Genomic DNA, 16,728 nt, shown 5'->3' on the forward strand with positions numbered 1-16,728 from the left:
GGCAGTGATTGCTTCAGCATCCTCTGATCATAGAGGAGGCAGACCCGTTTCTCTTGCCCTTAGCCATTGGGGTGGAGAAGCTTACTGCTTTTGACACAATCCTTGGAAAGGCCTGGTCGGGGGGTGCTAGGATGCCATACAAAGGTGATGGGGCTACTCTCCTCCACGCTGGGATTTCTTACCCAGCAGGTCACTTTTCCTGCTGGCACTTATGCAGCTCAATGAGCCAGCGTCAGACCCTAGTGTGAATCATAGAATATCAGGGTTGGAAGGGACCTCGAGAGGTCATCTAGTCCCACCCCCTGCTCAAAGCAGGACCAATCACCAACTAAATCATCCCAGCCAGGGCATTGTCAAGCCTGACCTTAAAAACCTCCAAGGAAGGAAATTCCACCATCTCCCTAGGTAACCCATTCCAGTGCTTCACCATCCTCCTAGTGAAAAAGTTTTTCCTAATATCCAACCTAAATCTCCCCCACTGCAACTTGAGACCATTACTCCTTGTTCTGAAAGCAGCTATCAAATCCCCCCTCATTTTTCTCTTCTGAAGACTAAATAATCCCAGTTCCTTCAGCCTCTTCTCATAAGACATATGCTCCAGCCCCCTAATCATTTTTGTTGCCCTCTGCTGGACTCTTTCCAATTTTTCCACATCCTTCTTGTAGTGTGGGGCCCAAAACTGGACACAGTACTCCAGATGAGGCCTCACCAATGCCGAATAGAGGGGAATGATCACATCCCTCGATCTGCTGGCAATGCTCCTACTTTTACAGCTCAAAATGCCGTTAGCCTTCTTGGCAACAAGGGCACACTGTTGACTCATATCCAGCTTCTCGTCCACTATAACCCCTAGGTCCTTTTCTGCGGAACTACTGCCTAGCCATTCGGTCCCTAGTCTGTAGCAATGCATGGGATTCTTCCGTCCTAAGTGCAGGACTCTGCACTTGTCCTTGTTGAACCTCATCAGATTTCTTTTGGCCCAATCCTCTAATTTGTCTAGGTCCCTCTGTAGCCTATCCCTACCCTCCAGCATATCTACCACACCTCCCAGTTTAGTGTCATTTGCAAACTTGCTGAGGGTGCAGTCCACACCATCCTCCAGATCATTAATGAAGATATTGAACAAAACCGGTCCCAGGACTGACTCTTGGGGTACACCGCTTGTCTGGACAGTGTGCTAGGGAGACTGACCTTCTTCCCCAAGATGTTGGTGGATTTCTCCCTTCATATGCTGGCATTATTGCAAGGCCCTTCTTCACCAACTCCCCTGGCTTCCGCCTGCAGGGGTCGACAGCCTTTAAAGCTCCCCTAGGATATGAACTCTCTGCACCCTAGCTCAACAAGCCCTTTGTTGTCCAGGAGAAGCCCTGTCTACATGACTGGCTCTGTGATCACTGCTCCATTGCAGCCTTGCAACTTCCAGGTCATGTCTAAAGCACATTGGGGGGAATATCGACGCTGCAGTTAAAAACCTGTGGCTGGCCCGTGTCAGCTGACTCAGGGATGCAGGGCTGTTTAATTGCAGGGTAGGGATCCAGGCTTGGTAGGAGCCCAGGCTCTAGGACCCTCCCAGAGCTCAGGCTGCAGCTGGAACTGCTACAGTAAACAGCTCCTTTGCCCAAGCCACACCACCCACAGGGGTCTAATTGCAGTGTAGACCTACCCGGTGCCTGGGGAGGAGGCTAGCTTCTGCAGCCAACCTCTAATCCATTCCTAGGCAGAAGATTTGCAAGGTAGCCATTGGACGGTGTTTTGTTGCTAAGACTCACTCTCGCAGCAAACATGGTTCAAGGACTTACGGATCTCTTCCTGGGCTAGGGGTGCTCCCGTTCTTCTCCCCCCCGCCCCTCCAGCCCCCGTAGGTGGGTTGTTGCATGTATCTTAGCCCTTGCCATTGTTCCTTTAAAACCGTCTGTTTGTGGTTTCGGTATGCTTGCGAGTGTTGCTCCGCATCCTGTTTTCGTTGTCAGTTGCAGCAGCTTTTGATTTTTTCCTACAAAGCTGCAAGCTCCTGCTCTATTTAAAAGGTAGCCCTGGGGTGTTCGGCCCCAGACGTGGGGGGTGTATTAGGGGCCTCTGTGAAGAAGAGCGGATTACTGCAGGCCTTGCTTACACAGGAAGGCCTAACCAGTCATGCAGGAATAAGTGTCCACGCAGGGGTGGGGTTATTTTGGTGTGAGCGGCTTTTCCGGGTTCTGTTTAAGCTCCTTCCTAAGCAGCTTACTTAGGTAAATGGGGAAAATGCCACTATTATTCCGAAATAAGTGTGGGGCTACGCCAGTAGGACTCTGTTTAAATTCCCACCTTGCTCATTCCGAGAGAACTGCCCTGTGCAGACTGGCCTTCCGTGTGACTGTTGATCCCTGAAGACTACCTAGCCCTCGGGTCACCAGCCTGCCCTCTCCTTCATTGTGGAGAGGTCCCCAATAACTTTCAATGCACATTTCAGAGTGTCCAGCCGCTTTGCTTAGAGAATCTAAGAACTGGGAGTGGTTGTGGCTTCTGCTGTGGGGCTTGGTGTACTGATCTAAGTGCAGGACTGGTAACTAGGACTCCTATGGTTCTAATCCAGGTCTGGCCCTGATTTTTCACTGCCTCTCAGCAAGCCAGTTCATCTCTTTCCCTGCTAAGTACATACCTAGCTCTCAGGGAGGCTTGATGAGTTACAGGGGTGAAGGATGGTATGTTGATCGCATCCTTGGTAATACCGATAATCACCACAGATCCCTCCTCTGTGGGCCCGTCTGGCTGAGGTCTCACTACCTTGTCCTGGGATTTCTTTGATTTATGTTGTTGGCAGTTTCTTGATGGCCCCACAGAGAGCTGCACTAGTGGCCTATGTACATCCATCGTGTGGTAGCCGGGGAAACCCCAACAGTGCTGCATGGAGTGCTGGGTCTCCCTTTGCGTTCCCCACGGTGCCGGGATGAGATCCAACACACAGGCCCCTATCCATTTTATGACCACTGAAGGTGCCATGATTCTCTGTGCAGATTTCCAGGCCTAATGTCAGCTCAGGCAAGTACCTTCTGCCTCCTGTCCTGTCCCCCAGAGACCAGATTCTTAACTTCCTGTCCTGACCAGGGCGGCGTTGTGCGCGGTTCAACAGCGCTGTGTGGCACCCCAGAGATGGTCGCCTTTCAGTGGTGGATGAGTGATGTGTGTGTTGTAATTCTTTTGGCCTTCTTCATGCTGAAAAGTGCTAAATAACGTATGTTTTGCATTCCTATTGAGGCCAGTTTAAGTGTACTATCGTTATTCCGGCTCTGTGCACAGCAAGAGTCTAAACTCTCACTCTAGTTAAACCAGGGGGATTTGCATATTGACCTGCCTTCAAGAGCGAAAATGACCCAACTAAAGCCATTTGGTAGCAGAGAAAAATCTGATTCATCCTTAGTCAATTTGTATACGTTCCTTCTCTCGCCTCTACGGGTTATGCAGAAGGCTCTTAGCACTGCAGTCAGACGTAATCTAAGGACCTGTCTTCTTAAAGTGATTTATCCTCGCCCTCTCTGCAGGCAGGGAATTTCCTGAAGTGCACGAATATTCTGATACAGATCTACGTCAGTAGCTTATGGGCGCCAGCCGCATCAGAGTGCTCTGCTCCACTGAGCCCAGGGCGGGCAAACCGGTAACTGACTGCATAGCTTGGCCACACCTGCGCTAGTTCAGCACACTGCCTTCTGGAGCTCTGTGCTGGAAGAGGTGGCTGGTTGGTAAAGGGTTGGACTGGGCAGTACTGAGCATGACTGCACGCGGGTGGGGGAGAGGCAGGGCCAGCCCGCCTGGCCTAGGGTTAGCACTTGCCCTTTCAATGCAGGAGGGCTGGGGTCTGGGGGGGCTGTGAAGGCAAAGTTCTCAATTGGCATGAGTCCCTTGCACTGCTCAACAACAGCAGTTCACCAGCCCTGGGGGAGCAAAGGTTCTGCCACCCCCTTGCCCTCTAGATAGGAGGGGGTGTGAGATTGAGACAGTTTGAGACTAAAAGGCTGGGGGAGGGGCCCCAAGGGCAGGTGGGGGTGGAAACCTGTTGGAGCAAGAATAGCTGTTGGGATGTGGCTTTTGCTCCTGGAGGCCTGCACTGGAGGGGGAGGGGAAGCTGCTGTTCCTTGGCCCTCAGTCAGCCTCGACCTTTGCTGCAGCCTGGGGCCTGGTAGTACACACTGCACACAGTGCTGTTGCTCACTGTGGGCTTGTCTACACACATACTTGTTCCTCGTTAGCTGCAGGTGTGGAGACTTTGTTCTGGAATAAGTGTCCATACATGGAGTTAATCGGGAAGAACTTTGTGTAGATGAGCCCTTAGAGCAGAACATCAACACCCTCCCTCTCTCCTTTTCTGTCCCATCCCCTCTCTCCCACAGTTATGTTCATAGAAATGAATCCAAGTCTCTGATGCAGCTGGAGTGCCCCAGGGTGGCATGTTGGCAGCGTGCTCCCAGCTGAGGTATCATTTCAGAAAAATGGTGGGGGGATGCAAAGTTGTAAATCACATCTAATGTTATCTATGCTGACACATTATATGCAAAGTCTGGAGGAGGTGGGGGACAAAAAGTGGAGCGAGCATATAGACCTATGCAGAGCTGGGGAGGTAGGACATGCCCCTGCTTCCGACACAGTGCTGGTCCTCACTCATGAGGCTCCCAGGAGCCTTAGAGTTAGTGCGTGGCGAGCCAGGGTCTGAACATACAGCGCGCTGACCTGCTGCGGGCTAAGTGGCTGCATGGACCCTGCGTCTGTGTGCTTTGATGCCCTGCTCTTTGAAATGGGAGTACATCAAAGTGCACTAGGGAGCTTTTGGAGTGCGGCAGCAGGGTCTGCACAGGGCTTTTGGGGTGCGCAGGTGGGCTAGGGTGCAGTATGTTCACACACTTGTTTGCAGCGTACGAACTTTCCATGTAGATTGTGAGGTAATATATTTTATTGGTCTAACTTCTGTGTGTGAGAGAGACAAGCTTTCGAGGAAGGGGAGGGGTCATCTGTGTCACAGCTAAATACAAGGCAGGACACTTCCTTAAGTATAAGGAATTCCATAAGGAATTATGTTGCAAGAAACACCTTTTAAAGGAGAGTTATGGATTACCAGTTGTGTTACTGAGACATAAAGCCAGTATCACTGTGTGGTATCATCAAACAATTACAGCCCACGCTTGACGGTGACCATGTCCTGGAAGAAACCTTTCCCAAACCACCTCTTCAGGCCTTCAAACAACCTCACCAAGCTCATCAGAAGCAAGCTCCCCACAGATCACGACACACCAACTAATAGCGGCATCAGACCCTGCCGGAACAACAGATTCCAAACCTGCAGCCACATCTCCACTGCTATGATGATCAACACTCCCCACAAAATGCCTTTCAGGATCCAGGGGTCCTACGCATGCCTATCACAACACATGGTGTACCTCACGCAGTGCATCAACTACGTGGGTGAAATCAGACGATCAGTGTGCGCTCGAATGAAGTCACGCAGAAAAATAAGACAAACACCACAAAATGATTGCTCCATATCTGACTTCTTAGTCCTCCTCCTCAAAGGAAACCTTCCCAACACCTTCAGAAGACGAACCTGAGAGCTGAAATTCATAACTCATGGACTCATAATTCAAAAATCATGGACTCAATAGAGATGGTGGTTTTATCTCACATTACAAGGACCTGTAACCCAGTAACTCTCCTTTATTCTGCAGAGGTGTTAATAGCCACTTCATTTGGAATTGTCTCTTGCAAGGCATGTTAACTCCTTATGCTTAACAATCTGGTCCACCTTCATAGAATATCAGGGTTGGAAGGGACCTCAAGAGGTCATCTAGTCCAACCCCCTGCTCAAAGCAGGACCAATTCCCAACTAAATCATCCCAGCCAGGGCTTTGTCAGGCCGGGCCTTGAAAACCTCCAAGGAAGGAGACTCCACCACCTCCCTAGGTAACGCATTCCAGTGTTTCACCACCCTCCTAGTGAAATAGTTTTTCCTGATATCCAACCTGGACCTCCCCCACTGCAACTTGAGACCATTGCTCCTTGTTCTGTCATCAGTCACCACTGAGAACAGCCGAGCTCCATCCTCTTTGGAACCCCCCTTCAGGTAGTTGAAGGATGCTATAAAATCCCCCCTCATTCTTCTCTTCTGCAGACTAAACAATCCCAGTTCCCTCAGCCTCTCCTCATAAGTCATGTGCTCCAGCCCCCTAATCATTTTTAAAAAGCAACAGAGGGTCCTGTTGCTTTTTACAGATTCAGACTAACACGGCTACCCCTCTGATACTAATCATTTTTGTTGACCTCCGCTGGACTCTTTCCAATTTTTCCACATCCTTCTTGTCGTGTGGGGCCCAAAACTGGACACAGTACTCCTGATGAGGCATCACCAATGTCGAATAGAGGGGAATGATCACGTCCCCTTCTATGCAGATGTCTGCAAGAACTCAGCCTCTAGAAGCTTTGCCCCAGGGAGTCTACTGCTCACTTGTTACATGAGGACAAGCTCAGAGCCCAAACTGTGAAGTGGTAACTCACAGCATGGCGCATGGACGTGCTTGTTCTGAGCAGCAGGTGTTAGGAACTTGCAAAGCCTTGCAAGCGACTGGAAGCCACTGGTTTCACTTGGTGTGGGGTTTGGTAGAGTCTCTGATGCTGGGCTGCTTGACAAGACTACAGCCTTGGGCCGATGAGACCGACTGGCTGATGGAGGAGGGAGTTACTGTCCCCATACCTCCTGCTGAGCCCCTCCAAAGCAAAAATGGCCTTTGGACTCCTGTTGTGCTAGGAACTGGACTGAAACCCACAGGCCCTGAACAACCCTTCAAAGACTCCTCCATCACTGCTGACCTAGGATGGACTGGCAGGGAAGCCTAGATGTTGAAGACTGTACAGCATCATATCAACTCTGAGCCAGCCAGTTCCTCAGCCCTTCGGATTTGTGCTGGGGCCTACCCAGCAACGGGACCCTCGTCAGCATCTCAGGCCAGCTGCAGAGCCACTACCACTGAAGGAGAAATGGCCCAGAGGGGCTGGTATTGGACAGGCTTTCCCGTCAAAGTGGGGTGTCAGATCTCTCTCCCCCCCCCCCCACCCCCAGAGACTTCCTGTTTCCGTTTGCTGGGGTTAGCTCTCAATGCAGACCTTGTTCATTGCCTGCTCTCTCCTTTCTTTGTTCCTACTGGGACCAGTCCCGTTGCTGGGAGCTCTGAGGTTAACAGGCCAGCTAACACAGTGTTTGTTTAAAGCCTGGGCCCTGGCTGGCCCTGACCTTGTGCTGACGTGTTTGGAAACAAACAAGCTCTCTAAAATTGGGTTGAGTTGCTTCCTTCCTCCCCTCCCCCCCTCACAGACCCATGGGGATTGTTCAGGGCTCCAGCAATCAGAACCAGATCAAGCAGGCTGAGAGCTCTGTTACATCTGGTGCTAGCAGAGACAGGCACTGAGAGCTAGGTGGTGTCCTTGGCAGGGCTGGATCATTTGAGCAGAGTTCATGTGCCTGTTGGCCCCCTTTGCCTGCCACCTGGGGCTTGGGTTGACCAGAGCCATTCCCTAGGGAGAGAGCTGTTAACTTTTTCATCTTAGGCGGCAACTCCTCCCAGTGCTCTCTGAGATTCCACATGCCTATGTCACACTGTGTCCAGGGGACATGTTAGAAACGTGTCTGTGTGCCCACTGTAAAATTCCGGTGCTGAATTGAGGCAGATTTAGGTGGCGGTTGGAACCCGGGACCCCTGTCCTGTGGCAGACTGGTTGACTTTGGGCAAGTCACTTACTCTCGCTCGCTGACAGAGATTACCTCCATGTACAGACGGGATAAAACCACCGAGGTGTCAGCAGAGGTTGGTGAAGCACTCTGGGTTTGCCCGTTGGTATCAGGGTACAAACCATGTCTTGGTGGGAAGTAAGATGGGAACAGGAATGCCAGCAAAAAAGGGACTTGGAATCCCTGGCGGCTAGGTGCTGAGAGCATGAAGTGCAGCATAGTGAAGAAAAAGAGGGGTGGTTAAATCTGGAACAGGTTGGAGAGCTGCTAATGAAGCCATCCTGAAACTGAGCCTTGGCATGAACAGAAGGCTGCTAAGGAGGAATTCTGGCAGCAGCAGATGCCTTGGCATTCACCGGTTCCTACCAGCAAGATGACATTCTGAAGGGAGAAATAACTGCTGTTAGGAAAGGATCCAAGGCATGGCCAGTGGGGGACAAGCGAACATTCCTATTATGAATGGCAAACTGTAGGTATGTGTGAAATGCAAGCTAATCTCTGCTTTGGGGGAAAAGGTAGAGAGGACTTGGGCAGCAGTTAAATTTTAAGAAGCCAAACTGGATGGAGAAGATACTGTAGCCAGTTGGACAGGAATCCTGGCCCAAAGACCGGTCCCAGAGGGAAGATGCTGCAATTTGAAACCGCAAATAGGAAGGAAAATGGAAGAATGAGTTGTGAGGGGAAACCAGCCGTGGGGAACAGCAAATGGTTGAGCAATTTGGTCCCAGCGAGAGGAGTACTGCCCTCCAAGAGACCCAGCAGGAGAAGACCATGGGGGATGTTCAGCAACACTCGGTGTTGACCTACCACCGCTCCATTGATGTTTCAGGTGTTTTCCCATCAACTGCAGTGGGAACCTTGGGTTCTGGTTGCACTTTTCTTCGCACCTCCTGATCTATGCACACCCCATCCATAGCCCCACCAAGTCACGAGAACTCCTAGTCAACCTTCTCCTGGCTGTGGCCATCCACCATACCAGGAGGATGCTGGACGGAGAGGTGCTCTGTGACTCTGGGGCCTATTTCTGTTTCTCCCGTCTCTCATGCGTCCAGGCAGAGTTCCTCTGTACTGTGTCCGCTGGCTCCTAGACACAGAGGAGCAGTGGGCACTCTCCGGGGGCCTCTGCTCAGTGTCCCCCTCTGGCTCCCTGCTTTTGACCCTGTGACCTCACTCCTGTTCCTGCTTTTCATTAGTTGTCCCTTGACCTCATTTGAGCCCTGGGCTCCTCCCCTTAGGCCCCTCAGGAACTCAGTAGGTCCAGTGGGAACCAAGCTCAGCCAGCAGCGAGCCCCGTACGAAAGCCCTTCCCGCCCAAGCGAGAAGAGCAGCCGAACCAGGAGCTGAGCACTGAGAGGAAGCCACCAGCAAGGAAGGCAGTGCAGTAATCCTGCTGGATGACTCCAATAGAGTAACCTGGGCCAGGTGGCAGGATAAAGCATCTACTAAAGAGCCCAGAGGTCCTTCAGCGAGCTAGTTACAGTCCATGTGAGGAGGAGTGATGCCCCTGGAGGAAGACATGGCGCACTGAAGAATCGTGTTAGGTACCTGGGAAGGGAGCCGCACTGGGGCGGATGCGGGTGATCTCTTCAGAGCTATGTGGTACCAAGTGTGAGCAAAGCCAGAAGACCAGCCCATGGGCTACTTATCTGTGGGGAGAGGAGGGGCTTGCATCCATGGAGTACTACAGTAGGGGTGAACGCACCCTCCTCATTCAGTGGGTGCACTAGACTAAACTGTTGAGGGGGCATGGACCACTCGCAGCAGAGCACAGCATCCTAATCCTGGCCTGGTGTGAAGGGGAAAGCTGGAGGGTGGAGAATGAGTCTGCTCCCCACTCACCCCACAGGTAAGTGCTCTTGTCCTGTGGGACTGGGCCTGGTTCCCTGCTCTTGGCATTGCAGCCTGGTGCACAGAGCGGCAGCGCCACTCAGGTTTGGCCCAACTGCCTTTCTACCATGACAGGGCCATTTGGGTTAAATTTGAACGAGCGTGTCTATGGCTTTGTGCCAGGTTGCAACGGCCGGCATGGGGAGCTGGGGGCAGGGACAGGGACAGGAGCCACTGCTGTGGGGTGAGTGGGAGGCGGGCTTGCTCCACCACCCAGCGGGAGAAGTGTGTGCTTTGTTTTGCCCCCATGGTTTCATGATTCCTGTGGGTGCAGCTGAACCCATTGTCCATGCTAAAGCCATCCCTTTAGAAGAGCTTTCCTGGGAGATACCTGTTAGGGTTCAGTCTCCTCTTAAGCAGCATTGGTCACCAACCACCTGTGTTCAGAGTGCATCTAGCTCGTGTGCCGTACGCCAGGCTGGAGCAGGATGGGAGGGGAACTTCTGCTTAACTCTCTGGGAGTAACCCAGCTGGAGCTTCCAGCATATACATGACGCAGAAGAGGAAGCTGCTGTGGCACTAGGCTAATCTGTGTGCACCCAAACGCAAAGAGCATGGGAATGCCAGAGTTATTAAACAATGGTTGATGCCACTTACTGGGAGAGAAATTCTCCTAGCCGGAATACCTGTGGAGATGGCTTCAGTCTGGACATGGAGAGATCAGGAAGGTGGGGGGATGGGAGGGGAGGGTGAATTGTATGTCGGAAGTATGGCCCTTGGGAGCGTGCTACAGTTTGTCACTAAAGAGGGCAGTGGTGAAATTAGTTGATCCCGTGGCCAGGAGGGACCGTGGTGATCATGCAGTCTGACCACCTGCACAGCACAGGCCAGAGACCTGCCCTATCGTAATTCCTAGAGCAGATCTTCCAGAAACAACCAGTCTTGATTTTAAACATCGCCACTGATGGCGAATCCACCTCAACCCTTGGTAAATTGTTCCAGTGGCTAATTACTCTCCGGGTAAACATTTTACGCCTTAGTTCCCTTCCTTTGGGTCCGTATCCAGGAATCCAAAGTCAAGATCTCTTCCTGAGCCATGGCTAGGAAAGCCAGGAGATATTTGAGGCCATGTTGCATTCTCTGCTTGTTGGGGGTGAGCTTTGGACAGCATGCATCCAAACTGGCATAATCCGCGGAGGTTCCTAAATGAAGGAGAGGGGGCAGCTTTATGATCCAAAGCAAGGAGCCTTGGTCCTTGATCTGCTTCTTACCCCCAGGAAGGAATAGACTGTGGTTATGAGGGAGGTAGGGAAATGTCATTGGCGTCTCCCAAGCACCTGAGTTCTGTAGTTATAGAAGGACTCTTGGGATGTGGGGTATTGGATCCTGGGAAGTGTGTTTGAGGAATTCAGGGATCTTGTGTGTGAGGTGCAGTGGGAGGAGGTCTGACATCCCACCAGCCTAGGAAAGAAGCCCAAAAGCCCAGCAGGCTAGGTTTCTGCTCCAGGAGAAGCTGGCAGTGTCTCCATGACGGGCAGCTTAGAGGTCTGAAGGCAGAAGTCTCGCTATCCTGGCAATGGGTGAGGTAAGCAGCCACACAGGGCTGTTAGTTCGAAGCTTGCAGGACAAAGGTACAGGCTGCAAGCAAGCCAAATGCACTAACGCTAGTGAAAGGGGGTCAAAGGGATGAAGAGCAGCTGTTGGAGAGCAGGAGAGGAAGGACTAGAGGGGATATCGGCCCACTGATCACTGACAAGGGACCTGAGAAGAGTGGGTGATAACTGACGAGAGACCTGAGGAGTGTGAGGGACCTGAGGAGAGTGGGTGTGTGTAAATCTGCCTGAGGAAAATAAAGTTGAGATAATTTAGAGAGGGGGGGTTACCTGTATGCATGCATCCGGCTCAGCTGGGCCAGAGCTGGAGGAATTGAAAGAATTGACAAACACATTTGTCCAAGTGATGATTGCTTTAGAAAAATCATTGGAAACGGGGGTGTTTTTAGGAAAGCCCTAGACAGGCCTCTTCTGAGGGGAAGAGGGGCGGTCCAGGCCCGGCCAGTCTAACTCCTGTCCCTAGTGAGCGAGTGGAATGGATAACTCTGGAGAGAGAACATGATTAAATCTTCAGAACCTGGGGCAGTTCACAGCACGGACCCTACCTGCTCTCTCTGGCTCTGTCCTGGCACATGCAGGGAGCACACTAGGTGGAATGTAATCGCATGGACTGTAGTGAAGCCTTTGCAACTGTCGCCTGATTTTAATGTTTAATATATGGAGATATACCGATCTCCTAGAACTGGAAGGGACCCTGGAAGGTCATTGAGTCCAGCCCCCTGCCTTCACTAGCAGGACCAAGTACTGATTTTGCCCCAGATCCCTAAGTGGCCCCCTCAAGGATTGAACTCGCAACCCTGGGTTTAGCAGGTCAATGCTCAAACCACTGAGCTATTCCTCCCTGAACTATTGCTCACAAGTTCAAAGCAGCTGCTAGGAACACAGTCCCATAGGTTGACTTCTGTCTGAAAGGCTGTAAACAAGGGGTAATGATGGGTATCTAATGGAGCACTGCAAGGGTCTGGGTTAGATCCCCTCTTAGTAAATATTTCTTCATTACTTGGAAGGAGAAAACAGCGTGTTAATGAAATTCCCAGATGGTACCAAATTGGTCTGAATTGCTAACAGAGAAATAAGACAAAGGGATCTAGAGAGATTAGAAACATGGGCAATTAGTGGCAGCTGAAATGGTAAGCTCCTGCATCTGGTGGGGAGGGCCGTGATGGAGATTCCAGGGGAAGGGCAAGGCCAGGGAGACAGCTGCAAGAGAGAGCTGAGGGGGTAAGTGGAGAGTCATCTGCTATGAGATGTAGCAGCAAACACAACTTTGGGTGCAGAGCACAGAGGTGTCACATCTAGGGGTGCCAGTTTTGTGGGATGTATTCCTGGAGGTTCCATCACATTATATACTCTCTTAATTCCTGGAGACTCCAGGACAGCCCTGGAGCGTTGGCAACCCTAGTGGTGCCATGGACCAGAGAGCTGTCCCTTTCCACGTGGCTCTGGGGGAACTACCCCTGGAATGCTGGGGCAGGTTAACAGACTGCAGAATGGCTAGGGAACAGCAGCAGGGCTGACGGGGGTAGAGGGATTGGCGTAGGAGGAAAGACTGAGTGAATTGGGCCCCATCTACATAAGAAAATTTCTCTGGTTTTACTAGATTGGTTTAGAAACCAACTGGAAATTGGTGCAGCCCGCTTCCTTTGCCCGCTGACGAGGAACCACGTCCCCACAGCACGTTGCGCAGCTGTTACTGACTTCACTTATTCAGTCAGTGCCACTTGCTCGCATAGTCCAGGCCTCCTGAGTGTTGCCTGGCATGGAGGTGACCCAGACGGTGCAGGGGCTATACCCCTGCTGGCGGACATGCAAACACAGAGCTCACTTTCTGTCTCTTTGCATTGCCTTCCCCAGCATTAGCCTTGATGCTCCAATTGACCCGTGCCACCCTGCATCTAGAAAGCCCTGTCTACCCTGAGCCCAGCCTGCACCACTCTTCATTCGAGTTCCCTCGTAACTCAGCTTACCTGTCTGTTGGTCTGAAAAAGGGCAAGAGCACCAGCTGTGCCCTAGCCGAGCAGCCATGTTATGCTGCTGGTGTCCCCCCCCATCCCTCCCCCCCGAGGCTTTGCGCCCGTTCGTTATGTGAGCTGGGTTAGTGTGTAAGCTCCTCAGTGTGGATCCTCTGCGTGTCCGCACAGATGTGCTGTGTGCTAGCAGTGGCAATACAAATGCTCCAGAAGGGAGGGGAACGAACACTGTGGCTGCCAGGAGGGGGGAATCTGAGCTTCCAGCAGTGGCTCTTTCTGACTCAGGCCTACTGGGAGAGGTGGGAGCTCCATTACTTGTAGTGTCTAAACCTACGCTGGAGAAAGCTGTGGGCAGTGCTCACTAGGGTGGTGAGCTGGCCAATAGTTAGCGTTCTATGGTGGTCATGCTCCAGACGGGGTCTCTGCCTCTGTTCTGCTTGCGTTCACATGGCAGCACCGCCACTGCTCACAGAATACATTTGCATTTCCTGTGTCTGGCAGCTGGCAGGCGGGTTCTGGCCTGTGGGTCATGCCGGGAGCAGTGGCGGGCCGGGCACAGGGTGCTAGCAGAGTTCTAGGTACTGAGCAAGGGGTGTCTTCGCTCCTGGCAAGAGCCTTTGCTAACACCTGGGCAGTGTTGGCTGTCTGCTCGGAACAGGCTGGTTACTGTATGCCAGGGCCCGCTGTCTGGCAGCAGCAAGCCTGCGGCCCGGCTCCATGTGTGGGGTTGGGGTGCAGGTTGTCTAATCGCGGTTCCCTCTGCTTCTTTCCAGGTTTCAAGTGCCCCATTTGCTCCAAATCTGTGGCTTCCGACGAGATGGAAATGCACTTTATCATGTGTCTGAGCAAGCCCCGCCTCTCCTACAACGGTAAGGGCTCCCTTTGTGCACAGCAGCTGGCTCGCGAGCCTGAGGGAGGGCCAGTAAACGCCAGAGGGTTTGCTAGGCTGCTCAGCCCAGGCCACGAAGAAAAGCCTCATTGTAGTGAGACGTGCTGCATCTCTAAGGAGAGACCGCTGGCTCACCTCGCTGGTGTGGGGTGAGAGGGCTCAGCTGTTGGGCTTGGAGGGGTCAGTTTGAGTTGCCTTGCTATGGGGGAGCATGCCCAGACGAACACTCTCCTGGGTTCTGAGTTAGCCCCACCCGCTGGATACAGGAGCTGCCCCTGTCTCGGCCATGCCCTTGGCCCCATGGGCCTGACTTCCCCCCACTTTGCTTCCAGGTCTGGGACTTCCCGTCGCACTTGAGTTTTTCAGCTGGGGGTGGCCAACTGGCTGTCAATCCTGTGTGCCCAGGCCTCTTCTCTCCACCCCCTTTGGGGGTTATTACACCCTTCCCCACATAGCCCCCATCCAGCCCCACTTGGCTCTTCCCAAAACTGCCCCAGTGGGGTGTGGGGGGAGGCAGCCAGCTGGGTCACACGTGTGGGGCTGGGGGCTGAGGATCAACCCTATTGGCTTGCACTGTGCAGAGCTTTGCCTTGCCAGGTGGGAGTGGGGTGGAGGAGTGTTGGGGGGGAAGACAAGGGCAGCCCTAGATGTGGCTGTGCTGGGAGCAGAAACCCCGAAGTGTAGTGTCTGGGGAGGGCAGGCCAAGTGCTTTTCTCCCAGAGCATTTGTAGGGTGTGGGTGCCCACAGGGCACTCTGGGGTCACTTCGTTTCTCCCAGTGACTTGACCAGTGAAGAATTGAACACTGGTGCTTGGAACTGATTTGCCTAACTTGATTACCCAGCCGAGATGCCCTGTGGCTGGTGGTAGGATCTGGTGGTCCAGGTAACCCGCTTCCCACCTGCAGGAGGGCCTGGTGCCATGCCATGTGGGTGGCATGTGGGTTTGGTCTGTGCAGTGCCGATGAGGGCAGTCTGGGCCTGGCCAGCTCCCAGGCTGTGAGCGCTAAGGACTTGGCCCAAGCCCCTGATTCTGTCCCATGGGCCAGAGCAATTCCTGCTTGTCTGGTATTGGGAAGGGCCCATCCCCTCAGTCCCTGAGTGGGCAGCTGTGCCACAGGAAGTGTTCATGCAGCTTAGCCTGCCCCCTGGATGGGGGCTCCCCCATCTCGTTCCATGGTCCTGTAGGTTGTACTCAAAGGATAGTTCTCCCACCCCAACCCCCCTCTCCAGGTGCCTCATGCACGTGCCCTTGGCCTGGCAGCTCTGAGAAGCCCTGCATGGGGACCCCTTCTCCTTCGTGCTGCTGGTCCTTCAGTCCACATGGAGCCCCTATCTCCCCGCTAGCGTCCCCTCATCCCAGCCCGTAGGGAGCACACCGGCTGTGTCTGGGGGGGTTAGTCATGTGCTCTTGGCGTCTGCGCGAATGGCAGGCACAAGAAGACTAGTGGGCCTGGGACCAAAGGACAGCCCTGCCCCCGGATCGGGGTGGGCAGAGTGCACTGAACGTAGATTGAGAGGTGCCTGCGCAGATTCTCCAATGCAGCAGGTGAACAGGGGCAGTGAGCAGTTATGGCAGGTGGAGCGAAGTCTGGAGCATGGAGGAGCTGGGCGCGGTGTGATAAAGGGGAGAACCCTGCAGACGGGGTGCTGCAGACGGACACAGCGCAGCATCTGTGCTGCAGTCTCTGGGGCGATCGGCCTCCAAGCCATCTCTCTCTGGAGATTGGGCAGTGGGGGAATGATGTTAATACGTGGTCAAGGCGAGCTGAGAAGCTGATGCTTTTTCAGTGCAAAAACTGTTTCAGCTCCCAGCTCAGTCACGCAGACGTCACAGCTTCAGGCTGTTACCCTGTAGCCCCCGTATCCTCCTTTGCTCCCCTGCCGAGACCATGTTCATGGGGGTGTGTTTGCCCTGTGATTTTGGAGCCCCTGGGCTGTTCTGTGCTCCCCACGCTGGGCTATGTGTTTGATGTCAGCTAGCCAGGGAGCCGCAGGGTGCTGTGCTTGGGGCTCGGCAGATGGGTTGAGGGACCGATTGAAATGTGTTTAATGTTCATGTCCCTCCGATAGTCTGATGTGCTGCTTCCTCTAGCCCATCTGTGACACAAGGCGTAGAGTAAGTCACTGTACAAATGAGGAGCTGGGAGCAGCTCTGTCCAGGCTCTGCCGCCTCCTGCTGTTAGTCCTCCAGCCCCCCGTTTCCTTCCAGCTGCCCCTTTGGCCTCTCACCTGGGGCGGGGGTGCTGGGTGCGGCGTTGAGTATTAGGAGCTGTGTCAGTCCATGGGTGGGGACGGGGCGAGGCTATGATCTGGTGGTGGTCTCCTGAGGTCGGTCGGTGCCCTGGCTGCCATGCTATCCTTTGCTACTCCCACTTCTGGATCCCACACAGCTCCTGCATTCCACTTGGCTCCCGACCTGAGACAGGAGCTCTGGTTTCAGCATGTCCCTGCCCTTCACCCTGCTGGCAGTCTGCTTAGGGCGCTGGGGTTTTGACACTGCCAGAGCAGCTGGGTGTCCTCTCCCTCACGCTGACCTCAGTCACTTTCTTTCTTTATCTCAACTGCTGGCGTCCTGGGCTCTGCCAACGGCCTTACCCTGTGTGCTGCCTCCATGCATGCCCAGCCCTTCCAGGTCTGCCTGCCATGCAGGCCCTGGGGCTTTCCCCTTCTTCATGGTGCCTTGA

The 16,728-nt window shown here is 53.3% G+C and overlaps 1 protein-coding gene across 1 annotated transcript in view; it reads left to right on the top strand.

The window, feature by feature from the left end:
* ZNRF1 (zinc and ring finger 1) overlaps positions 1-16,728 on the top strand; it is a 93,704-nt gene that overhangs the window by 62,575 nt on the left and 14,401 nt on the right. Inside the window, exon 2 of the mRNA XM_034788374.1 lies at positions 13,928-14,023. Coding sequence (XP_034644265.1) covers positions 13,928-14,023 — 96 coding nt within the window. The remainder of the gene's footprint in view (positions 1-13,927; positions 14,024-16,728) is intronic.

Source organism: Trachemys scripta, chromosome 13 (genome assembly GCF_013100865.1).
Source record: "Trachemys scripta elegans isolate TJP31775 chromosome 13, CAS_Tse_1.0, whole genome shotgun sequence".
Taxonomy (NCBI): domain Eukaryota; kingdom Metazoa; phylum Chordata; order Testudines; family Emydidae; genus Trachemys; species Trachemys scripta.